Raw genomic sequence first — 25,892 nt, 5'->3', positions numbered from 1 at the left:
AAATGAATATCAAATATGAGGGGGTACAGGATGAAAAGTAGGAAGACAAATTATCTGAATTTATTAAACAATGGAGATCTGACATATTAGAAATTACTGAAGACATTAAGATCATAAAAGAATATGTATAGAAAAAATACACAACGGTTGAAGACAATGGGCAAACAAATAATTAGCTATTTAAATTCAGATTTTAGACATATAAAATAAACAAATAAATTACGGTTACGAGAATTATTAATGGGGATTAATAAATGGCATCACTAAAATGGTAATATACATTCAATAACACGAAGACAGAAATGTTTCTCATCAAAACAACTGAATGTTCAAGACTTATTTATGATACATAAAATATGTTAATTGTTCACCTAAACCAGTGTTTCTCAAATAGTGGGGCGCGCCCCCCCCGGCTCCATCAAAGGGGGCGCGTTTGACCTCGGAGAACATGCTTTTTTATTTTTCTTTTAAATTTTTTTTGAATTTAGAATGCACTTTAAATCTTTTCTGTTACATTTAATAAAGCTATTCTTTGTTGTAAATTGGTCCAAAAAAAAAAAAAAAGAGAAATTTATTCTCTTATATGTTAATAAGGATACAGTGTTATGCAGAGGTGTACTTATAACAATTTTATAGACAAATGATACTATTTATAGTCGCGGGGGGCAAGATGTTTTCTTCTTCCTAGGGGGGCATGACAGAAAATAATTGAGAAGCACTGACCTAAACAAATATTGGGATAAAGTTAAAAGAGAAAAAAATATAACTATGGTAGATAATAGCACTGGAAGCATTAGAAGGAGGGGAGTAAAAAAAAAAACAGGAAAAGAGGCAAGAATTATTGAAAAACCAAGTAAAGATTAATATTCAAAACACGATGAGAATGCCCGATGTATCAAGACATAATGGAATTCCTTTCAAGGAAAAAAAATAGAGCGTAATGAGGAAAAATAGAAAAAAAATAATAAAATAAAGCAGGATAAGTAATGCAATTATTAACATCATTATCTTAGTCAGATAAGATGCAAATATCTCTAAACTGTTGTCATGTTACAGTATTACAAGGTTGTAAGAGAGAAGAGAAAACAAACAAATCGTGAATGTGCTCCCACTCCTATACTGACATAGAGGAAAAGGTAATTAAAACCACTTCCAGTTAAGTAACATTTCTCAAATATCATCTCTCTTTGTTTCTCATCGTAACTAAGTGATAATATCAAAACACAATCATTTCTCTGTTTTTATAATTAAACTTTATATTAAAATTTCGCACTTAGGGAGGTCAAAAACGTCAGTCTCACTGACCTTGGTCAAAGCGTTTGAGTTATTGTGTTTACACATAGACACACACAATTTCAAAACTGGTATTTTCGAGCCCGGGAAGGTCTAAAATGTCAAGGATCATCAGAATCTCAAGGTCGAATTTTTTCCACAATACCTCTACTTTCTCTATACAGTACTATATATACAATAAAGTAAAACTATACATTTATAATGCAAAAAATTGCAAAATCATAAACAGACAAATTTAAAATTCAAACAAATGAACAATTCAAGCAATTTTTAATATAGTATATAATGTATTTTCAGGAATGTGTTGTTCTTTTCCTTAATTTAATTGACAAATATAAAAATAGTTAACCAAATAAAGTATATTTCTGGGAAAAGGCAAGTGTGTAGAGAGTAAGAGATTACATGTGGCATAGATATAGGATTTCTTTATATTAAATAGCAAGAAAATACTGTACGTAATACATGTTGTCACACAGGTGCGCATGGGAAGCAGGTAAAGGGCTCAAAAGAAATAATTCTATGCTGGACCTGGGGTCAGAAGAGTGCACTGATCCTTTCTCATTATTCTCTACAGACCAACCACAGAAAATTCCGCCTGGAAAGTTAGCTTCATTGGTTTGACTGAGATTTCCTGTGCTCCTGTAACTTCTCTCTTCATTGAGTATCTGGGAGTGAGGTGAAGTTTTAGAGTGGAAATAATAGATCGTTATTTATATTCTAGTAGTAGATGACAAAATGTAGGCATAAACTATATAATGTATGAAGCCTGAAGTCCAGATATCAAAGAAACATTTTCACAAAAGGTACAAATATAACACAACAGTTGTGCTTGTATTCAAAAATATAACTGCAGAAACAAAAAGCCGCCTTAACATGCGACATTGACACCCGTTTATTATGATGGCCTCCGTGGTGCGATAAATTCAGCTGCCGACTGGGAATCAAAAGGTCGCGAGTTCGAACCTGCACTACTCCGTTTTGAGAAGTAAACTGCTCTTAGTCTTACTATTTTAGAATAAAAGCATACATTTGATTTCAGTCTGTAACAGCCGGTGTAATTTATGATCCTTATAAAGGTTAGCTTTGTTTTTTTATTTTTTAATTCACTTTTCATTCTCTCAGTCGCGTTCAGAATCAATCCATACAACCCCATCTGACACGGCTGTTTTCACAACCACGCTATAGCTCTGCAGTGTACTTGTGACTGCATTCTCATACCAATGTTTGCGAAATGAAGTGTCTGCGTGCACTTTTCGTGGCATTACACATGTATTTTTTGAGCATGCTCATGAAGTGTCTGCGTGCACTTTTCGTGGCATTACACATGTATTTTTTGAGCATGCCCGTTTGAGCATGCTCAATCACAGGAACATGTATAACCGAAGGAAAAAAGAAAGCAAGTTACAGTAGGCGATTGATACGACAGATTGCATGGTGCAATGCTAAGAAGTGCTGATTTCCTTTCCGTGCTATATAAAATCATCACATTCAAATATTAACAGTTCCCACACACCCAAGGACTGTCCTTCCTATATTTACGACATGTGTACTTGTTGCAGTGTACACACCTCTCTGTGCTATGGTTCCTATTACACTGAATGAGCAAATGACACTGTACTTTCTTCCCTGGGGGAAGGTCCCACATCAGAGAATTTCCAGTTCCTGCATAAATTCACACCCGAACTGACACTGTTCGTTTTCAAATAATATTGCATTAGTGCGATGATGTGTTCACATATATTGTCAGGTGTGTAATGGAAACCACAGCATAGAGAGAAGTCTGTTTTAACAATGTGTTTACACAGATTACTGTAGAAATGGACCAGACAAGAAATGCATGCGTTCCAAATAACGATCTATTATTTCCACTCTAAAACTTCACTTCACTCCCAGATACTCAATCAAGGCATGAGCTGAGAGAAGTTCGTGCACGTTCTAAATTGGTGGGGGGATGGAATAGCTGGCTGCTACTAGCTTCTCTTTATCAGCACATTTAGAGGACAAAGGACGCTGGCGGAGAGGTGTGAAGGGATTTAAGAAGCGATTTAAGGTGGGACGGATTTACGAGTTTTTTTCGTAGGCTCTGGTAATTCTCGTGTTAACAAAACCTAATTGTTGGCAAGGTTCTTTGAAAGGGAGGAGGGTTAGAGTGGGCGTTCGTGGCTCATTCATGCGTAACCCATGGGCGGGGCTCTGTTAGAGTTGCCGGGCGGGGCTCTGTGAATTGCCGGTCGTGGCTCTCTGTCTTGCGTGCGGTGAAAAGTAAACGTGGCTCAGAGGTGCATGTGAACTTTTGCACAGATGAAAGTGACTCAGGCTGTGTTTGGTGAGTTGTTGCGTGCGGGCACATGAGCAGGCAGTGCACATGCCTCAAGAGCGACGCTGGACGGGGGAGGACAGTTACAGTGGCGTCGCTGTAATCGACATCAAGGGGAAGAACATAAAAACAATTGCTTAAAACTGATTACATTTTTCTAAAGTATGTTATTTGATTTTAAACACTTAATGGCAGCAAAGGTTATTAGATGAACTGCCATGTATTTAGAGCCAAAGTTAGAAGCAACAAAGCAAAGATAAAAAGAAAAAAAAGACTTGAAGATGAATGCTTTCCAACAAACAATCAGGAATCAAAACCAGAAGGCCTAATAATGTTTTTTTCAAAACAAAAATGCAAGCCAGAAAAATCAGTAAAAAATAAGCTTATTCAGAACTCAAGAAATCAATAAAACCATCATTAACAAGCACACCAAAGACTTTGATAAAGAATCTACAATCTTGGATGACCGAAATGTCTGCTGAAATACTGTTGGTAAAGTGACATTATCACAGCGTGACTTCCTGAAAACTCCCACTAATTACATAGAATCACATCCTATCAACCAGCACTTAAAATGGCATAAGGGAGAAGAAATCCAAAATGACAAAAAACAAAATAAGCTGTTGAAAAACAAGATACAAGGGAAAAAAATAATAAACATACTTCCAAACCTTAATAAAAATTACTATAGCTAAGAAAAAAACAAAAAAAAATTCACTACTTCATATTGTGACATCACAACATCTTTTTCTTTACAGTACAGCAAGGGTTTCAAACTAAAGACACATGGACCTTTTTTATATGGTCTGCTTCAACTATATTCAAAGAATGTTAAATACAGCTAGTGATGACTATTACTTTTCTCACAGGCACCCCCTTAAACATTCAAATTTACATTTACACATAGCATTAAATTGAGTCTCTATTGCCAGGCATTTGCTTCAGCAGCACAGCTAAATACAGTGACTACCTGTAGTTAGAGATAAAACTGGCAGCTCATAATGAGGAAGTGAAAAGAAGGCATCATGCCGCACTGCCATAAACAGCTACTGTGTTTAAGCATGATGCTAAAAAATTATCAAAGTACTTTGCAGCTGCCTGTGATGTTTGAATGAAAGTAAATACCCCAACCTCCCACGAAACCTATTACAATGAATCTTCTAAGACAAAGTCAAAAATCCAATAAGGAACTACTACTTAACAATAATTATGTGAGGTAGATCCCCAATCAGAGTCATCTTTAGAGACTTAAAAAACAATTACATATACAAGAATTTGGGCTTGACTGATAATGGATTTTTCAGACCCAATCTGATACTGATACGGTTAGCAAAGATGACCCATTATCGATACATGTTATACTGATATCACTGAGGAGTTTAAGTATTACGTTTTCCTAGAAAAAATCTGAATGAACAGAAAAGGTTTAAGCTTCTGATGTTTTCAGGTGAACATGTTTTAATTTAAAATTTAAATAGGTTAATAACAGGGTTTTTTTTAATGATCCCAAAGCACAGAGACATCTTATGTTTGTCACTCAAGTGTATACTGCAGGTGCTGTGAACACAAGGTTGTAATTGTTAATGCTTATAAAGATAATATAGTCAATGTTAACTTAAATATGAAGATTAAATTTTATTGACAACAAAGCTATTATATTAGGCACTCTCATATATTGATTATATTAAGTAAGATAAATACTTTGGGGATTATTGAATGAATAAATGTTAATGAATAAATTCTGAGAAATACCTGCATTAATGAAATTAAATTTCAATGTATTTCAACCAGAAGTGGTCTTTTATAGGATTATCCAGCTTTACTTATTTTATGGGTTTTTTTTTTTTTTTACTTTTTTGTCTTTTAAATGCTTATGTCTACACATATTTTGATAGCACAGAGAGTACCAGTTTGATGCTACTGGAACATTTAAATTTGCAAATCTCCAAGACTCCCATAATCTAAAACAATAGGCTTGAAAACAAGATGAGTAACCATTCCAGAAGCATTTAAATGTATTGTAATAACACAAGGGAAAAAGGGCACCAATCTTTAATTATAATATTGGTCAATTTTATTGACATTTAAAATGGTAATTGATCAAAATAAATACCGTTTGGAAGCCAACAGATCTGGATCATGAAAACCTATTCCCATTCTAATCCTTAAGAAAATCAATTTTATTGACATTTAAAACGGTAATTGTCTTAAAGAAAAAGATGTGTTACGGGATTAAATCATTTAGAGATTTGTACATAGATAATGTCTTTGCATCCTATGACCCAATTACACTCCAAATTTAGCTTCTCATCAACACAATTTTTGTATTATTTCTAAATTAGAAACTTTGCTAAACGAAACCTGCCCAATTTTCCACATCTCCCACCTACTTCTATTCCGGAAGAGATACTGTATTTATTAGTCTTGAGGAATCAGACAGAATTTCTATAATATATAAAAACATTTTAAAGTCCCCTCCTTTCAAAGATCCCAGAATACAGTTGGAAAACATTCTCTTACTCAGCATTTCAGAAAAGGAGTGGAAGGCAGCCATCAACAGAATTCACTCTAGCTCCATATGCACATAGCATAAAATTTTAAATTGTCCAAAATGTTTCCAGGGCAATTTTCCACCTGCGAACATTGCAATTGAGCTCAAGCCTCATTGGGCCATATGTTTCTGGACCAAAATCTTTAAATGCCTCAGACATAATCAGACAGCTCTGGTGTCACAATCCCTCCTAATCCATTAACAGCTGTGTTTGGTATGCTCCCAGTTGGGCTTAAAGTGGAGAAGGACAAACAAACTGTAATTGCCTTTACTTCACTATTAGCACGTTGACTTACCTTGCTCAACTGAAAGATACCTAGCCCACCTAATCATATTCTCATTTATAGGATCTGTTCAATTTTTTTTTTTTTTTTGAAACCTGGCAGGATCAAATCAATAACATTTTAGAATAAGATTTTAGATTGGGGAAAAGGATTCTCTTCCCTCTATTCTGCCCTTAATGTTTTACTCTGGCTGTTGGCCTTCCTCTGTTTCTCATGGGTGGGGGTAGAAATTAATTTAGTTTAGTTAAGTTTGACTTATTTGTATGGAATATTAGTTGCTTTAATAAATTCAATTTTTAAAAAAAATTCTCCGCCACAAGCACAAACTATATGGGGTAAGTAACATATTAAAAAAAATATAACATTTTTGGGTAAAGTATTACTTTAAAACTGATAAAAGCAAGCAAACAGGAAATACTGAAATAGAATATTTTACCAAATATAATAGAAAATGCACTTACCATATTATTTACATTTTTTAAAATGTTAGTGAGGCCACTGATGACAAGAGAGAACTTATACTTGGAGATGTTAATGAGACATTCTTTGTTGTGCTCTGTGCTGACTTTGGAGTGTGTATTTTGCTGTCCTGCTTTAATTGGAAGCTAAAAAAAAAGAAAACATATATTAAAAGAACAGAAATAAACTACTTGATTTTGTCTGTATACTTTTTGGCTTTAACTGTCTATACCTCACTATATCCAAAAACCAGTAGAAAACACAGAATTATAAACACTATAATCGTCACGGGGGTGGTACAGTATAAGGAGGCTTATGAGGGTTAAAAAAACAAGCATTCAATTATCTAAAACTCAGTCCAAAACTACTATGGAATATTTGTTTTGGAAATATGGTAAATCAAAAAAGGAAATGTACCCATGAATAAGGAAATGGTGTTCGGTTCCTGCCATTTACTGTTTCATTTATCTTTGATGCAGAAGTCAAAAAATGACAGTATGCTCTGAAATGAGTTAACTACAGTCATGTACCAATTTACGGGCATCTGTACTTACAACTGATGGCTATAGGAAAACAATAGGACAGTAATGTCCCAGAATTTGACAAAACCAGCCACTACAGACAAAAGGCATACAGCTTTTGTGTTCTATCACTTATATATCTATATATAAATATATATCTATATATCTATATATATATATCAATATCTATCTATATCTATATATATATATATATATCTCATTACATTCAATCCTTGGGGCACTGATTAGCCATACCATGCAGCATTTATTTTTTGAAGTTGTGCATCACAACGTTGGTCTTTTTTGTTTCCAATCTGTGTAGATGGTCTCATGGAGGGACTTTTAATGTTTTCTTTGATCAGTGATGCTAATTCTTATGAATTCATCCAAGACTGCCATCCTTTAGACAAAAAAGGCTTGTAGCCACCAAGACCAGAAGATCAGTTTGCACTATGCTTTACCAGCAGTTAAAGTATGCATGCAATGACCAACACTGGACCCACAAAGCCTCAATTGCAATGACCTTTACAGTTTGCAACTGACATATTGCCATTTGACATATGGCCAATGGCTGGTCCCAAGTGGAGCCATAAGTCGGCGCATGACTGTACAGAAATTCAAATACCGTGGAGATATATACAGCATATACACTGGCAATACAAGTGCTGGATAACGTTATTGCTTTAATATATTAAGTAACAATTTGGAAAGAGTGCTCCCTTTAACTAGTAACACATTTTGCCATTCATTGTGAGCGATATATCAAAAACAGAGAATATCAAGAAACGAGCAAATTGGAGGAGACTCCAAAGAGTAGGTAAACAAATAAAGCAACTATTGAGTCACCAAAAAGAAGAAGACAAAATCCTAGCAGCCTACCAATTGTTTCTATTAATTGTTGAAACTGAAAGTGAACATTACAATTCTTTCAAGGATTCTATTTTAAAGTCACACAAATAAATGCAGCCCAAAGAAGCTTGCAGGTTACCAGGACTCCTTTCCGGATGCCCTATAAAAAGGAGCCAGTTACCACCACTCAGTGGCCTGAGTCAGGAGGACTGGAGGGGGAAGGACTGCTGGCAAAAGGAATTGTGTTGTGCTCTGTGAGCCTTGTGTGCTGTGAAGGCAGCTTTGAACAAAAGTATGTGTTGTGTTGGCAAAATTCTGTCTGTGCCGGATTAGGGCGGCTACACTTGCCCAGGCGTCACAATCAATATATATATAAAAATCCACTTCCTGACTACATAAATTAAATTGATCTCAGGTTTGACTAGAACATAAAAGTCTTAAAAACAGCTTAATGCAATTAATTTTACCTGAGTTAGGAGACTATTCTGGCAGCATAAAGAGCAAGGGTGAAACAAGTCCCAGACAGGGGTACCAGTCGATCACATAAACCATGACTACCGATTAATGATCACAGAAGAATGACATTTTAAGCAATCAGTCCGTTTATAATGCCAACTATAATACCGAGGATAATGTAAACAGTAAAGTGGAAAACTTTAATTCTAAAGTAAGAACTGCTGTTGACATAGTTGCACCTGAAAAGACAGTTAAAAAATCTTCTAGTATTGTTATTCCATGGAAGACCCAAAGAGTGTCTGATTTAAAAAGAACATGTCGTAGAGCTGAGCGTAAATGGAGGAAAACTAAACTAACTATCCATTATGAGATATTGAAGGCTAAAATAACAGAATACAATAACATAGTCCGTCTAGAGAGGTGCTGCTATTTCTCTAATATTATAAATAACAATGCTAGTAATCCCAGAGTCTTATTTTCAACAATTGATCGTCTGTTAAACCCAGGTAACACAAAGGAATGCCCCCAGAATACTTCCAGTGAAACCTGTGAGAACATTGCTGTATTTTTCACTCAAAAAATGAATGATATTAGAGATAACATAGTATATCTCCCCAACACTGCAGAACCTCCAAAGCCCCAGTACTCCATTATAAACAAATTAAATGCTTTCACCAGGATAGATTTACCTGAATTACATAGTATAATCTCTCAGCTGAAACCCTCCACCTGCGTCCTTGACCCAATACCAACAAGGTTTTTCAAAGAAATATCAGGCGTGCTAATTGACAATATTCTGGACATAGTTAATTCGTCATTAGATACGGGGGTCTTTCCAGACTGTCTTAAGACTGCTGTAGTTAAACCCCTGCTCAAGAAAAATAATCTTGACCCCTCTGCCTTTGAAAATTTTAGACCCATTTCTAACCTGCCCTTCTTAAGTAAAATTCTAGAGAAAGTTAAGTCTTGCGTTACCAGTACCAGGACTAGAACTATAGTAAAACCAGAGAAAGGAAAAGCAAGTTGGTAAAAAAAGTATATTTTGCAACTGAAATAATGATAAATGTCGCTACTGCTTGCGCTTGGTACTTGAGTTACACAAAGAAAAAAACTTTCAACCATGTATCACTCCAAACTCAATATTTTTGTTGAAGTCATGAAAGGTGGAATTTTCCTTTAAGGCATTATTCAAGCTTTCTTTTCCACCATGAAAATATGTCTCACTTATGATTTTTGTTTTAATTTTCTTTGTCAAAGAAAAAGTTAATGTTTTAATTTCAAATTCTTTAGCATAAAAATGTACACATTTTTAATAAGGTACAACATGTCTTCATGTCTTTTAGCAACTGCAATGCAAATCACATGGTAGATTTTCAGCTAATATTTATAACAAGGCTATGAGCTAAATATTTGCTATCCTTAAAGATTAGAATTTTTTTTTTTTTATAAATCTGGTCAAGTGCTTCCTGTAACATACACAAAACAAATATCTAGATGAAGGCAAATGTTATTTTTATAGTAAGCATCTTACATATTGATGCAGACTTCAGCAACAGAAGTTAATAAAATCTGGACCAATTTAAAAGTTGAATCCTCTAATGCATGCTTATGGAATACCACTATAACATTTACTGTCTGAAGCTAATGTCTTATTTCAATATCTAGAATTACATTTTGACTAAGTGATGGTAGATGAGCAGACTAATATCAGAAAGAAACATAAACAGGAATATAAGGTATTCGAGTATAGCGCGTCTCCAAATAAATCACATTTGAGTTATAGCGCGTCTTTATGTGAAAACAGCATTGTCAGATTGGCTGGGATTGGGGGTTGTGGGGGAATCGAGAACGCGACTGAGAGAATGGAACTGAATAAAAAAAAAGACTGAAATCAAATGTATGTTTTTATTCTAAAATAGTTAAGTACATGCAATATTATTTGAAAACGAACAGCGTCAGATCGGGCACATATTCAAACCCGATCTGACGCTGTTCGTTTTCAAATAATATTGCATTAGTGCGATGATGTTTTTACATATATTGTCTCTTTCATTCATCGAATGTTATTTATATAGGGAAGAAAGTACAATGTCAGGTGCTCATTCAGTGTAATAGGAACCATAGCCCAGAGAGATGTGTACACTGCAACAAGTACACATGTCGTGAATGTAGGAAGGGTGTGTGGAAATTGTTAATATTTGAATGTGATGATTTTATATAGCACGGATCGGAAATCAGCAGTTCTTAGCATTGCACCACGCAAGCTGTCGTATCAACCACCTACTGTAACTTGCTTTATTTTTTCTTCACTTATAGTCTAGAATAAAAGTGCACTTGTTTTTTATTCTTGTACACCAACATATGTTCCTGTGTTTGAGCGACACAGGCATGCTAAAAATAGACGTGTAATGCCACGAAAAGTGCACGCAGGCACTTCAGTTCGCAAGCATTGGTACGAGAATGCAGTCATAAGTACGCTGCAGAGCCACGCGCATCTTTATGTGAAAACAGCATTCTCAGATGGGGATAGGGAAGGATCCTGAACACGACTGAGACTGAGAATGAAAAGTGAATAAAAAAAACTAACCTTTACAAGTATCATAAATTACTGGCTGTTACACACTGAAATCAAATGCATGTTTTTATTCTAAAATAGTAAGAATAAGAGCAGTTTACTTCTCAAAACTGAGCCATGTGGGATGGAACTCATGAGCTTTTGGATACCAGTAAGCGGCTGATACCATTATGCTACTGTGTCAGCTGCAGTACGTACGTGTCAATATGGCATGCTAAGGTGGCTTTTTTCTGCAGTTATATTTTTGAATAAAAGCATACTTGTTCTGTTATATGTGTACCTTTTGTGAAAGTGTTTGATATTTGGACTTTAGGCTTCATACATTAAATAGTTTATGCTTACATTTTGTCATTTACTACTACAATATGAAAAACGTTTCTGTTTTAAAAATGTGTTTACACGGATTATTGTAGAAACGGAACACACGTGAAATGCGTGTATTCCAAATAATGATCTATTCTTTCCACTCTAAAACTCCACTTCACTCCCAGATAATCAATCAAGGCATGAGCTGGGAGAAGTTTGTGCACGTTCTAAGTCGGTGGGGGGATGGAATAGCCGGCTGCTTGCAGCCTGATTTTTATCAGCACATTTAGATGACAAAAGACGCTGGTGGAGAGCTGTGAACGATTTTAAGAAGCGATTTAAGGTGGGACGGAATTACAAGTTTTTTCGTAGGCTCTGGTAATTCTAGTGTTAAAACTCATTAAAAAAAAGTGTTTTTAGCGAGCGGTTCGTAGCGCAAACTCTTGCAGTGTTAGTTTTCTCAGTGTTAGTCAATGTCTTTACATTTAGTTTTCTATTACGCTATGCATTCTATGGTATGATTAACTATATTTGTGATTAAAAACTTAAAAAAATATATATTTACATATAGTTCGTACGGTCTGCAACGGATTAATTGTATTTACATACAATCCTATGGGGGAAATTACTTCGGTTCAGACCAAATCGGTTTACAACCAGAGTTTTAGAACGCATTTTTATCGTGAACCAAGGTTCCGATGTACTGCATATATAATCGACCAAGTCGCCCGACCATGGGGTACACATGACAGAGCCCCGACCGCCCACTCAAACCCTCCTGCCTCATCATGGGGAATGCACGACAGAGCCCCGCCCGCCAACTCTCACCCTTCTCCCGCGTCCACCCTCGCTCTCGAGGCAGGCACACTGCTTGCTCATGTGCCCGCCCCAACACGTCACCAAACACATCCTCACTCGCTTTGGTCTGTGCTACAGTCCACATGCAGCTGTGAGCCACATTGACTGATAATGATGCGCCGTATGCTACGCCGCATGCTACACCGCGGGTTGGCTGGTATACAATAATACAACAGAATGAAAGGCAGCTGTAGTCATTCTCATATTGAATCCAGGAAAAGAATGATCAGATGCAGTTAGCGAGAGACCTATATCATAAACGTTGCACATGAGTAAAATTATGGAACAAATGGTGACTGGTTACAGACAAACAAGGAGGCAAAGAAGGATGTGGGAAGAACCAAGGCACAAGCTATGGAGAAGGTATATGAAAAATTGGAGGCGAGAGAGAGAATGATTTTTTAGAATAGTGAATACTAAGAACAAGGCTGGAAAGGATTTTAGTCAGATAAAGCAGATTAAAAAGGAGCAAGACGTGGTCTTAAATGAACATGATATGATCAAGAAAAGCTGGAAGAGGTACTTTGAAAAGCTGCCGAATTAAGAAAATCCAAGGGTAGCATTTGAAGATGGAGTACCAAATGAAGGGCTAGTACCAAATAAGGAGTGAGGAAGCAAAGGATGCACTGAAAGGAATGAAAAATGGAAAGGCAACAGTACCAGATAAATACCTGCAGAAGTATGGAAAAGTTTAGGAGAAGAGGAAGTAGATGTATTGTGGGATCTAATGCAGAATATTTATGAACAAGCGAGAATACCAGGGGAGTGAAGGAACAGTGTTGACGGTACCCTTTTATAAAAAGAAGGGTAATACGGTATTCAGGACTGTGGAAAACTATAGAGGGATAAAGCTGATGTCACACACAATGAAAATTTGGGAAATTGCTATAGATAGAAAGATTATGGAAGAGGCCACTATAGGGGAGGAGAAGTTTGGTTTTAGGCCAGGGAGAACAACAACTGATGCACTTTTTGCACCGAGACAAGTTGATAGTGGAACACTGGGGAAAAAAGGTTGTAAATGGTGTTTATTGATTTGGAGAAGGCTTATGATAGTGTACCATGTCAAGAGGTGTGGCGGTGCATTAGAGAGAGAAAGGAGTACCATAGAAGCATGTGAGGATTATCTAGGATATGTATGAGAGTGAAGACCTGGGTTAAAAGCAGAGCTGGGAGTAGTACTCCATCAGATATCTTCTTTAATTCTTCATCTCTTTGATCTGGTTATGGATGTGCTGAGTTATGAGATAAAAGACCAATACACCTGAAGTATGTTTTTTGCTGATAACATTGTGTTGTGTAGCATGAGAAAATGGAAGTGGAGAGGAAATAGGAAAATTGGCTTTGTCGGACAGAGGGTTGAAGATAAATAGGAAGAAGAGAGAATATATGAGGTTTAACACAAGAATCCCTGAAGCCTCCGAAAAAAGTCGTAATTCCCGGCCATCTTATACTCCCTCGCCAGCAACATTTTTTGTTTTGCAAATGTGTCACAAGCATCATGCAGCCTGCTATCCCATCCCCCACCAATGCAGCTGATCCAAGGTGGCCCGGCATTACGACTTTTTTCGTAGGCTTCAGGGAGTCTAGTGTTAATGATGATCACAATTCAGAACTTAGCCTGCAGGGACAGCTACTGAAAAGAGTGAATACATTTAAATACAGTAGGACCTCGGTTCACGACCATAATTCGTTCCAAAACTCTGGTCGTAAACCACAGCAACTTACCCCATATGATTGTATGTAAATACAATTAATCCGTTCCAGACCATACAAACTGTATGTAAATATATATATTTTTTAAGTTTTTAAGCACAAATATAGTTAATTAAACAATAGAATGCACAGCATAATAGTAAACTAAATGTAAAAACATTGAATAACACTGAGAAAACCTTGAACAACAGAGAAAACTAACACTTTAATAGTTTGTGCTATAGCGCTACCAACCGCCAGCTAAAAGCACTTTTTAAATGAGTTTTAAGCACAGGGAAAAAATGAACATTTGAAAAAATCTGTAATTTAATAAACCACCAAGAAAAATAACATTGCAACAATGCACGCTACAAACCGATCGCTGGAACCAGAAGTGAAAACAAAATCAAGTCCAGTGCATTCTTTAACTGCCTTCCTACCTTAATGCGTCCAGCTCTCTCTCGCGCTACCTGTGTGTCTGCATCTCGGGCTGCTTATGTGTGTGTGTGTGTGTCGCAATCTCTCTGGCGCTGCCTCTGTGTGTGTGTGCGTCTCTCTTGCACTGCTTGTGTGTGTGCGCACCTCTCACGCTGCCTGTGTGTGTGTGTGTTGTCAGGGATGGCGGGGCAACGACCCGGCCGGGACGCCATGAAGGACCGGAAGAGGGTCAAAGCCCACCCTGGATCACGTGGGGGCCGCCTTCCTGGTTGCTCTGGGGGCCACGGGTTGAGGGCATGGAAGCCCTACCCTGTAGGGGCCCGTGGTCACCACCAGGAGGCGCCCCAATGCCTTGGGGACCTGTTGCCCCAGCACTTCCGCCACACCAGGAAGTGCTGGGGGAAAGACTTTGGACGACACCCAGAGAGCTGCCGGGAGAACAGCCGGCACTTCTGCCACGCTGGGGCATGGCCAACGGGGGAGTGTCGGAAGCACCTGGAGCTCATCCGGGTCATGTATAAAAGGGGCCGTCTCCCTTCACTCGAGGCTAGAGTTGGGTGGAAGGAGGACGAGGCAAGAGAGGAGAGTGGAGGCGGCCCGAAGAAAGGCATTTGAGTGGCCAGGACTGTGTTGGAGTTTGTGCACTTGTGGACAGTGGGTCTTAGTGACCATATATATTGTAAATAGTGTAAATAAAATACGTGTGGTGGTGAAGAACAACATGTCCGCCTGTCTGTGTCCGGATCGGCTCCACAGTGTGTATCTGTGTGTCGCGCTCTCTCGCTCTCTCTCTTGCTCGCTGCACAGGAAATGCAGATGGAGAGACTGAACATGTACAAACCGAAAGGGAAACTGGCTTGTTCGTATACCGAGTGTGTGGTCGTGAACCGAGGCAAAAGTTTGGCGAACTTTTTGGTCGTAAACTGAGTTGTACGTGTACCGAGACATTTGTGAACCGAGTTTCCACTGTATCTAGAATCAGCGATAGCCAAAGAAGGACAATTAGATGCAGAGATAACCCACAGAGTGCAGTGTAGATGAAACAATTGGAAGGTAACAGGAATAATATGTGTTAAGAATTAAGGCTAAAGTTAAAGGCAAGGTTTTTACAAAAGTCATAAGACTAACATAAATGTATGAAGCAGATGCAAGGGCAGTATAATTAAGCATAGGAGAAGAAGTTAGGTATGGGAAAAAAATAAGGTTGAGATGGATGTGTGGAGTTAAAAAAAAAAAAAGGGACAAAAAAATAATGAGACCATCAGAGGTGCAATAAAAGTGGGAAAGAAATTTAAGAAAGTACAAGAAAGTAGGCTGAAGTGGACATGTGATGAGGAGAGACAATGAATATATGGGGAAAAAAGAGTGATGGAAACTAAAGCACAGGGGAGGAGAAATCAATGGAAGCCAAAGTGGAGGTGGATGGATAAAGTCAATGAAGATGTGAAGGAACAGAGCTTGACTGGAGAGAAGGTGCAAGACCGAGTTGTTTGGAGAAGGTTGATCAAGCACATTAACCCCAGATAAAAGTAGGAAAACATGAGGAGGATGTTATATTGGTAGTACTTCGCCAGTTAACATTTTTAGACTATATTAAGTGGTAACAGTTCAGATTGGAATGCTCTAGACTAGCAGATAAAATAAACTAAGAAAGAATTTAGATCTAGAAATAAAGGTTTTAAACTTTTTTTGTGTCACAGTTACATTATTAAGCTGACATATAATTAATTGCACAGCATTTTAATTACTCCAAATATAGACTGTTAAAAATGGAACCATATGTTCAGTTCTGGCAACAACTTTTAATAATTAGTATTGAGCCTTGTTGTATGATGATGATAGGGCTATGAAGCTGGAAACTTAATGTGACAGTTAAAGTTCAAGCAGCAATACAAGGAGTGGAGAAATTGGGTGCGCAATGGTGGTTTAAATTTTCGGTGGCAAAAACTCTGGTTGTTTATTTTAGTTAAAAAAAAAAAAAAATCCAAACCCATAATTAATTATATTAAAAAAATAGTAAAAATGTTTTTTTTAATATCACTAGTTGTCTGGGGGATGGACATAATGTCTCTTAATACATTTTAATGTGCATTGATCAGATCATGCAGGTATAAAAGGACATGTTTTATGAATGTGCTGTGGCATACTTAGATGTTTTTGGAGTAAGATCGCTGTCAAAAGTAACCTACAAGCGATTTAAGTCAAATTTATATTTCACACATTTCAATTACACTTGCATTTCTGAAAGTTATGCTTGCTTTTGAAAATTACGGGTACAATTCCCAGGCGTGAACAAACTGTCAAAAATACGTCATTGGAAGCACAAGGCACTCACTATCAAGGAAGAAACAATCGATTTTTGCTACTACGGTTGTGCCACAAAAGTAGAAAGCTGGAGTTATTTTTGACAGCAATTGAACTTCATACTTAGCCCCCTTACAATGGCTCCAAAGGGCAAAACACAAAAACCATAATTTTTCTGTTTAAGTACGGAGTTGTATTAACAACTGAGTGCAGTGAATGTTACAAAAATAAATAAGCAAAATAAATTGAAAACTGTGCAATATGACAATAAATACATAATAACATTAAATATAGGAGTTTGCATGTTCTCCTAGTGTCTGCGTGGGTTTCTTCCCACAGTCCGCAGGTTAGATGCTTTGGCAGTACAGTGGAACCTCGAGATACGAGTTTAATTCGTTCCAGCACTGAGCTTGTATAGCGAATTTCTCGTATCTAGAACAAACTTCCCCATTGAAAATAATGGAAATCCAGTTAATCCGATCCGCACCCCCAAAAATATCAACATAAAAATCAATTTTCCTAACAAATAACACTGATAAATAATATATACAAGTAGAACCTCTGCTTGTGAGTAACTTGGTTTACGAGTGTTTTGCAAGACAAGCTAAATTTTTTAATTAATTTTGACTTGATAAAACAAGCGATGTCTTGCAATACGAGTAGTATGGATACACTTTGTCTGCTGAGCGTCATGTGATCATAACTGAGCTGATGGTTCTTCTCTCTCGTGCGTGTTTCTCTCTCCTTATCTCCATCGCTCGCGTGCCTCTCTCTTTCTCCTCCTGAGGGTAGAGAAAAGCCAAGCAAAATGACACCTTTTATTGGCTAACTAAAAAGATTACAATATGAAAGCTTTCGAGGCAACTCAGTCCCCTTCTTCAGGCAAGATGTAATCAAAGCTTGCATATTGTAATCTTGCGCACGCATCTCTTTGGATATCTTTTGGATACGCTTATACGGCGAACTGCTACAGCGAAACAATTAAATCACAAGCGCACAAACGCGTAGATCCTCACACTACGGGAGAACAAGGAACACTGAGTGAGCTGACGGGCTGGCAGCGTCAGCTGGAGTGAATCCCCAAGTTGAGGCGGATCGGGAAACGCATCACGCATAACCACAGCCTGGCTCTTGGCTCGTTATGCGAGCCAATGCTCGTATTTAGATACGAATTTTTCACTCATACTTTCCTCGTATCTTGAATTTCTTGTATACAGAGCTGTTCGTATCTCGAGGTTCCACTGTACTAAATTTTATGTGTGCCCCTTGATGGACTGGCGCCCTATGCTGGCTGGGATAGGCTCCGGAAGACCCCCACGACCCTGTTCAGGACTAAGATAGTTTGATAATGACTGACTGACATAAAGAAATAAAAAAACAGAAATCGTATTTCATGACCCGTTTAATTATTTACAGGGCTGTGGAGTCGGTAGATAAATGCTCCGACTCCGACTCCTCAGTTTCTAAATCTTCCGACTCCGACTCCTCTGTATGTATATACTATGCTAATGTATTTTCTACATCCATTGAAGGAAAGGAAGGCAACATACATGTCATTTCACCACAGAACTACTGGCTAGAAAGCCAACACTCTACTATAATGTCAGATTAAAGACAAACACAATTGATTGGCGGCCGCAGATTGCGGGTGTCCACATGGACGGGCAGATCCGGCTTGGCGAAAATCTCGACCACTGCCCCCATCCAAAGTAAAGTGATGCCTCTGTCTGCTGCAGTGGCTGTATCCTCTGTCAGCCAGCCGGAAGTTTAGTGCATTGTGTCACTCACCAGCCAGCTGATCAGCAGAACGGGCCTCCGCTGGAGACAGGTAGGGAGATCTGTGTTCTCGGCTCCTTTGGCCCCCTTCACTAGCGCATAGCGAAGGGGAGCCGACGGAGCTGAGAACACACCAGATGATTTTTCAGGCGTTTGACGCGTGATGACTCGTTGAACTGCCGAAAAATCAGCAGTGCATCTGTAAATGTATCGGGGGCTTTACGCTAGGTTCACAGTTCCCTGTAACAGTGGAACAATGGAAAGCGGTGCCGCACCTTACCTGTGCATTACTTCCCATATAGTGACGCATACAGTCAATGAAAAGCATGCTTCATGGTTACTTGACATGTTCGTTTTGTGGTAACATTATGCACTGCATGCATTGGGCTTTATTCTTACAGCAGAGAAGTAGTTCATTATGACTGTTTGTGAATTGGGACATTTCAACTTACTTTTTCAATTCCCATTTAAATTTAGTAGGAGTCGGTTAACTTTTTGCCGACTCTGACTCCGGGTACCCAAAATTGTCTCCGACTCCGACTCCTCGACTCCGACTCCACAGCCCTGATTATTTATACTTGCATTTCATGTTGTTATTATTTATTTAATGTCACATGTCACAATACTTTTATTTTAATTTTATTTATTTATTTACGTATTTATCCATGCATCAATTCAGTTTCAGTACCCACTTTATCCTGTACAGAGGCAGAGTCATGGGGAAGCTGGAGCCTACTCCAGGAAGCATAAAGCACTTTTTTTTTTTCCCATACTAGTGCTGGGCAGCATACCAGTTCATACCGAAAACAGTTTTTTATTTTTGTTATGATATGGATTTTTCTTATACCGCAACACCGGTTTAAATTGCCTAAACGACGTCCGGAACGTGGTGCAGCGGGAAACTGTTCAAGGCAATGGAGTACATGCGGTAGTGTAGGCATTGTGCGGTGAAAATGGACAGAGAACATTCCGAAGCTGAAGCTGACGACATAGTTGAACATGATGACACAGAACTTTTGCCGAAAAAAGTAATGTCCGTTGCCTGGAGATACTTTGGTTTTAAAAGGTCAGATGTGGACCATTATGTTCAAATGTGTGAATACTGTTTCTATACTACTGGATAATACTGCAAGCCAAGTCGTACTTGTTTTATTTTTTTTCAATAGAGCGTAATGTACCTGGGTACTGTGTAATAGTGTGACAACATGTTGACTTTATTCTCGACATTTCCACTTTAATCTCCACATAAACAGCGAGAATAAAGTGGAAAATGTCGACTTTAATCTCGACATAAGCGTCAAAATTTAAGTGGAAATGTGGAGAATAAAGTCAACATGTCGACTTTATTCTCAACATATAGTTTGTTTTTTTCTTCCCTGTGTCTGTATTTTTTTTTCTTCACCGTGGCCCTAATACGATTCCATAGGGCTATACTATGGGCTATATAGCATTATAAATGCAAGTTGCAGTTTTATTATTTATGTATATAGCTTAGCTTGAAACAAGGTCCATATTAATGCAGTTTGTCTAAATGATGGTTCAGATAGTAAAGATGTCATCACCAAGTTGCACTAGTTTTATTTTATTTTTATTTGGTGAATACAGTAATCCCTCCTCGATCACGGGGTGTTCTGGAATGCAACCCCCGCGATCGAGGAGGGATTACTGTATTCACCAAATAAAATAAAACAAGTGCAATTTGGTGATGACATCTTTACCAACTGAATCATCATTTAGGCAAACTGCATTAATATGGATCTTGCTTCAAGCTAGGTGAATATCTGCGAAGTAGAAACCATATGTTTGTATGGTTATTTTTATATACTGTATTTTAAGCCCTTAAAAACTCTCCTACACTATTTATAAATATTCTCCGCACAGTTATACAGTAAACCCTCGTTTATTGTGGTTAATCCGCTCCAGACAGATAAATGAACTTCCACGAAGTAGGATTCTTTATTTATAAATCTAATATTTTCGCAGTTAGAGCATATAAAACCTGTTTACAACCTTCTAAATACGTTTTTTAAACATTATTAGAGCCCAATAGACATGAAATAACACCCTTTAGTCAAAAGTTTAAACTGTGCTCCATGACAAGACAGAGATGACAGTTCTTTCTCACAATTAAAAGAATGCAAACATATCTTCCTCTTCAAAGTTGTGGCGTTAGGAGCAGAGAATGTCAGAGAGAGAGAGAAAAGTAAACAATCAAAAATCAATAGGGCTGTTGGGCTTTTAAGTATGCAAACCACCACGATAAAGCGGCCGCAAGGGATCAATGTGAAGGTAGTCTTTCAGCATTTTTTAGTGGAGAGTCCGTATCTTCTAAGCAAACAGCCTCTGTGCAAACAGCCCCTCTGCTCACACCCCCTCTGTCAGGAGCAGAGAATGTCAAAGAGAGTGAGAGAGACAGAGAAAAGCAAACAATCGAAAATCAATACGGGCTGTTAGAGCTTTATAGTGTGCGAAGCACCTGTGTGGGAAGCATATCGTATATCATTGAGGAGTTTTATTTAATATGTAATACGTGCTCTGATTGGGTAGCTTCTCAGCCATCAGCCAATAGTGTCCCTTGTATGAAATCAACTGGGCAAACAAACTGAGGAAGCATGTACCATAAATTAAAAGACCCACTGTCCACAGAAATTCGTGAACCAGCAAAAACTCCATGATATATATTTAGATATGCTTACATTTAAAATCTGCGATGGTGTGAAACAGCGAAAGTCGAAGCGCGATATAGAGAGGGATCACTGTACTGTGTAATGCACCTGGGCTTAAAGTCTTGTAGTATTATTACTGGAAGTTGCACTATTATTTATTTTATTGTTATTATTTATTAGTTTAAATATTATGCAGTTTAATGATGATAAAGTTGTTTAAAAAGTCACTTTAACGTGTCAGTGGACAGAGATTGTTAACATTAACAGAAAGTGTAGTTGGTTTACAAAACATATTTACTATTTATTCCTTTTCTAAGACATGTTGACTGTGTAATGGAAGGATTTTTCTAAAGAGAGGGGGGGATCAAGAGAGCAGATGGGCGTTGGTCGCTCAGCGCAAAAACCAGCTTCAAGAAGGAAAAGTACTGGGAATATGGCCAGATGGTTATGCTGACTTGTTTTTCACTTGAGGGCTTCACTATTTTTGTGTGCCTTTTGGTACCAGACGCCGTCTCCGTCAGGATAAAGGGGCATGCTGACTTGTTTTTCACTTCAAGGGGCTTCACTACGCAATTCTTATTTTTGTGTGCCTCCTGGTACCAGGTGTCGTCATCATCAGGACCAAGTGCAAAACAACACCGCGTCCCGTGGAAAGGTGTGTGTGCTGAAACTAATCACTTCTGTATACACTGCTTACACGTAAGCCGCTTTGGGCAAGGACGCTCAATTAATATATAAGGGAAGGTTCCGCCCTCAGTTTCTTTGGAGGTTCAACCGTGGGGACAGCGCGCACCGCCCGGTAAATGAAAGGCTAAAAGGGTTGGTCCTTTGACAAGACTGACAAGCGGGCCCCCTCAGTCTACTGGTCTGGGATGATGGCTCTGGGTCTTTTGATGTATGTTACTGTATGTATGTATGTTATTGTAAGTATAAGTTTGTCTCTTTATTTCTATAACCCATTCATATGTACTTAAATGTTATAATTGATTAAGTAAACAAAATAGAAGTATTGGACGTCTTCTCTCTGATTCTTTGCCTACTTATGTTCTAATCCCTTGAACCATTTTCCCGTAACAAAACAAGTGCAATACAACTTTTGACAAGCACCTCTGGATATTTTACTAAGTCTAAATGCCTCTTTGCATGGTTCAAATATGTTGTCAAAATTATAGTTTTAAGTTTTTGCAAAATTTGTTCAATAAAAAGGTTCTACAGTATATTTTGAATGCATCTGTCATGCAATGTGATTCCTTCTTCATTACTTCATGGGGCCATGCAAACCTGTATTAATACTTGTGTGCACATTAAAATTTTTTTTTTGTACAATCTACAATGCTCATGACAGTGGAATAGGTTATTCTTAGCCAGTCTACTGCAGTAACTGCAGTGGAAAATGTGGTTAACATCCACTCATGCATAGGAAAAAAATACCGTTGAATACCATGAAACAGGGATAATTTTGAAAAATACCGTGATACAGAATTTTGGTCATACCACCCACCCCTAGTCTATGCAAATTAAATATCACATAAATCGCATTTATGAGGTTACAGTGTACCAACTTTGCCTGTCAGTATGACTCATGTAACCATGTTGGGTGGAGAAAAACAACTGAAATTTTAAAAAAGCAGCCATCTTCTAACAAAAGTATTAAAATTAGGGTGGTCCAGCGCCATTTAACCGTTTCCAATGGCAACTGAGCATCACAGTGAAACTTATTCATTGGATATGGCAAGTTTGTTAGCCAGTTTGACCCATGAACTCTCACTGGTCCAAGCAAATATCAGCTGCAATATAAAAAAGTAATCACAGAGGTATGAAAATAAGGATGGCAAAATGCTGCACAACCCTCTACAGCACCTGTTAATCCTAGTCATTAAAAATGGGACTATGACAAATTTGCCAGTCGATATGAGCCAAGTACTCACATTGGTCTGTGCAAAACTCAACTGCAACTTAACAAAGGCATCTGCGTTTTCTCAAAACTGTGACAACTAGGGTGGTCAAATGCCATTTAACCTTTTACAGTGCCCATTAAACATCATAGCTAATTTCCTTCATTGTCAAGTTTGCCAGGCAGTCTGACCCATGTAACCACACTGGGACAGCAAAACTCAACTGCACTTTAACAAAGGTGTTCACTTTTCTCTGAAAATTAGAGTGGGTCAAAGGCAGTCAACCGTGTATACTGCCAGTCGAACATCACAATGAATTCTGTTTATTAGACATATGAGAATATGACAAATTTGCAAGTTCATTTGATGCGTGTACCCAAAGTTCAACTGCAACTTAACAAAGGCGTCTTTCATTTCTCAAAACTAGTGTAGCCCAATGCCATCTAACCCTTTGCAGTGCCTATTAAACATCTAACTTCATTCATGAGATATGGGAATATGCCAACTTTGCCTGTCAATTTGACCCATGTACCCAACTCAGATATAACAAAGACATTTGTCTTGCCACATTGAAAGTGAGGAATGCCCAACATTGGTTCTTTTTCGATAGAAAATGCCTTGTGTGTCTGATGATGGATTTTTGACAGTTTGTTCATACCCGAGAATTGTACTCATAATTTTCAGAAACAAGTACATCTTTCAGAAGGCATGCATATTTTTTAGAATCAAGCGTAATTATCAGAAGCACAAGCATAATTTTCAGAAGCAAGTATAACTTTCAGAAGTGCAGACATAATTGACATGTGTGAAATGTAAATTTGATTTAAATTATTACGTGTTACTTTTGATAGAGATCTTACTCCATAGATCTTCTCCAGTCCAGGCAGTACAGGTGGAAATGGGCCAAATTCAAAATATTCAGCTGGCTAAGATATACTAGGTAGTCATGAAGATGTTCATCCAGAAAAGATTACACTAAAAAGGTATTGGGAACATCTATCTATCTATCTATCTATCTAAACAGTAATATTTATAGTTTTGAGTGTGTTGGAAATTAGCAGGCAGAAACCAAAAATCTCACCAGTATGCTCCTAGTGCAGAATTATCAGTTACTCATCCTTGGCAGTTTCCTTTACCAAGAGTAGACCTGACTCTTCATATGATTAGAATGCTGGACCAAATGAATTATTGGAGATTGTTAACCAATACTGTATGTGCATATTTTAATGCATGACTTTAATTACAATAGATGGATCAACAAACCCTGTTACAATTCATACTGGTGCAGTATTTCACATTCCAGAATTTCAAGTATCAGACAGGAAGTGATTCTCTGACAAACTATGAGCATACACTATATAAATAGCAATTTTGCTAGTACTGTGTATAACCTCCGTGTGTTATTATCTAACTCAGTGTGTTGTTATATGATAGATAGATGATAGATGATAGATAGATAGATAGTATTTGTATGAAGGCAAGAGTTTTTGGAAATTACACAGACTTTGCTACAGTTGAACGATGCTGTATGGTTCTGGTAGACCCCAGCATATATCAGAGTAAAAGGATGCTGAATTTTGGATAAATTCCCAAACTTGCCAACATGCAAGATATTGATACTGATATTCCAGTAAGTAAGGGAGAGGCAAAAGTTTTAATCAAACGGTTCATCTTTCAGCAGGACGACCTTAAGCATACAGCCAAGATATCAAAGGAGAAGCATCAGGACAACTCTGTGAATGTCCTTGAGTGGCCCAGCCAGAGCCCAGACTTGAATCCGATTGAACATCTCTGGAGAGATTTTTTTTTTACCGTGTCCTGGCTGTGAAGCAATCAGAATTGATGTCTGAATGTTGGCGACTACCCTTACAGTTTTTCTCTCAGGTGGAGCGTTACAGCTTCTGCTGACGTCACGCCTGATACCAAAACTTTATTAGAAATATTTTCAGATGTTTTTAAGATTCGAACCAGACACGGAGACAAAAGTGAAAGAAAAAGAAGAGAGAAAAGGAGGAGATGGAGGTAAAGAGGGAAGGTGGGGTTTTCGTATAGAATAAACAATAAATGAACCAGAATCCGCTTCTAGACCTGCAGAAAGAGGGGGGGAAAACCACAAGACAAAAACATTGCTGCATCAGCTACATGAAGATATATAAAAGTAAAATGTTTGGTGACAATCACACAGTAATTATTACTAAGGCATTTAGGGCCAACCACAGCCTTAGGTCATGTGCTGAAGACATCCAAGTCATACTTATGAAAGCACCAAGTGAGCACCTGTGTGCGTATGCACGCTTGAATGTGTAAGGTTTCTCTATAGGAGCGTCCAATAGTGAGTGTGAAGGGCCACAGACCTGCCCCCAAAAACGTGCGGAAGATGGAGGGAGTTCCAAGCCCAGAGATCCAGAGGTCCCCACAGCGTGAGACCCCAGGGAAACCGTCACCAGAGAAGCCCCAACCCCTCGAGAGGCGCAGAGGATCACCCCGGGGGGCCACAACCAGCAGCCGGCAGAGTCCCGGGAGATATCAACGGCAAACCCCCAGGCCCAGCCCATCTAGCCACAGCCCAAAGCAGCAGCAGCATCACAGAGCCCCACGGAGTCCGAGGCCACCAACCCACACCACCCCAGCAGAATATTTACTCCCATC

General features: G+C 38.2%; 1 protein-coding gene across 3 annotated transcripts in view; it reads right to left on the bottom strand.

Moving 5' to 3' along the window:
• The window catches only part of nf1a (neurofibromin 1a), a 405,866-nt gene that overhangs the window by 346,052 nt on the left and 33,922 nt on the right, over positions 1 to 25,892 (bottom strand). For all 3 annotated transcript variants that reach the window (XM_039756663.1, XM_039756665.1, XM_039756666.1), the window contains exon 2: positions 6,907 to 7,050. In XM_039756663.1, the coding sequence (XP_039612597.1) occupies positions 6,907 to 7,050 (144 nt within the window). The remainder of the gene's footprint in view (positions 1 to 6,906; positions 7,051 to 25,892) is intronic.

The sequence above is a fragment of the Polypterus senegalus genome, chromosome 6 (genome assembly GCF_016835505.1).
Source record: "Polypterus senegalus isolate Bchr_013 chromosome 6, ASM1683550v1, whole genome shotgun sequence".
NCBI lineage: Eukaryota > Metazoa > Chordata > Cladistia > Polypteriformes > Polypteridae > Polypterus > Polypterus senegalus.
Note: the sequence above shows the minus strand (reverse complement) of the source record. Positions and strands in the feature narration are given on the sequence as shown.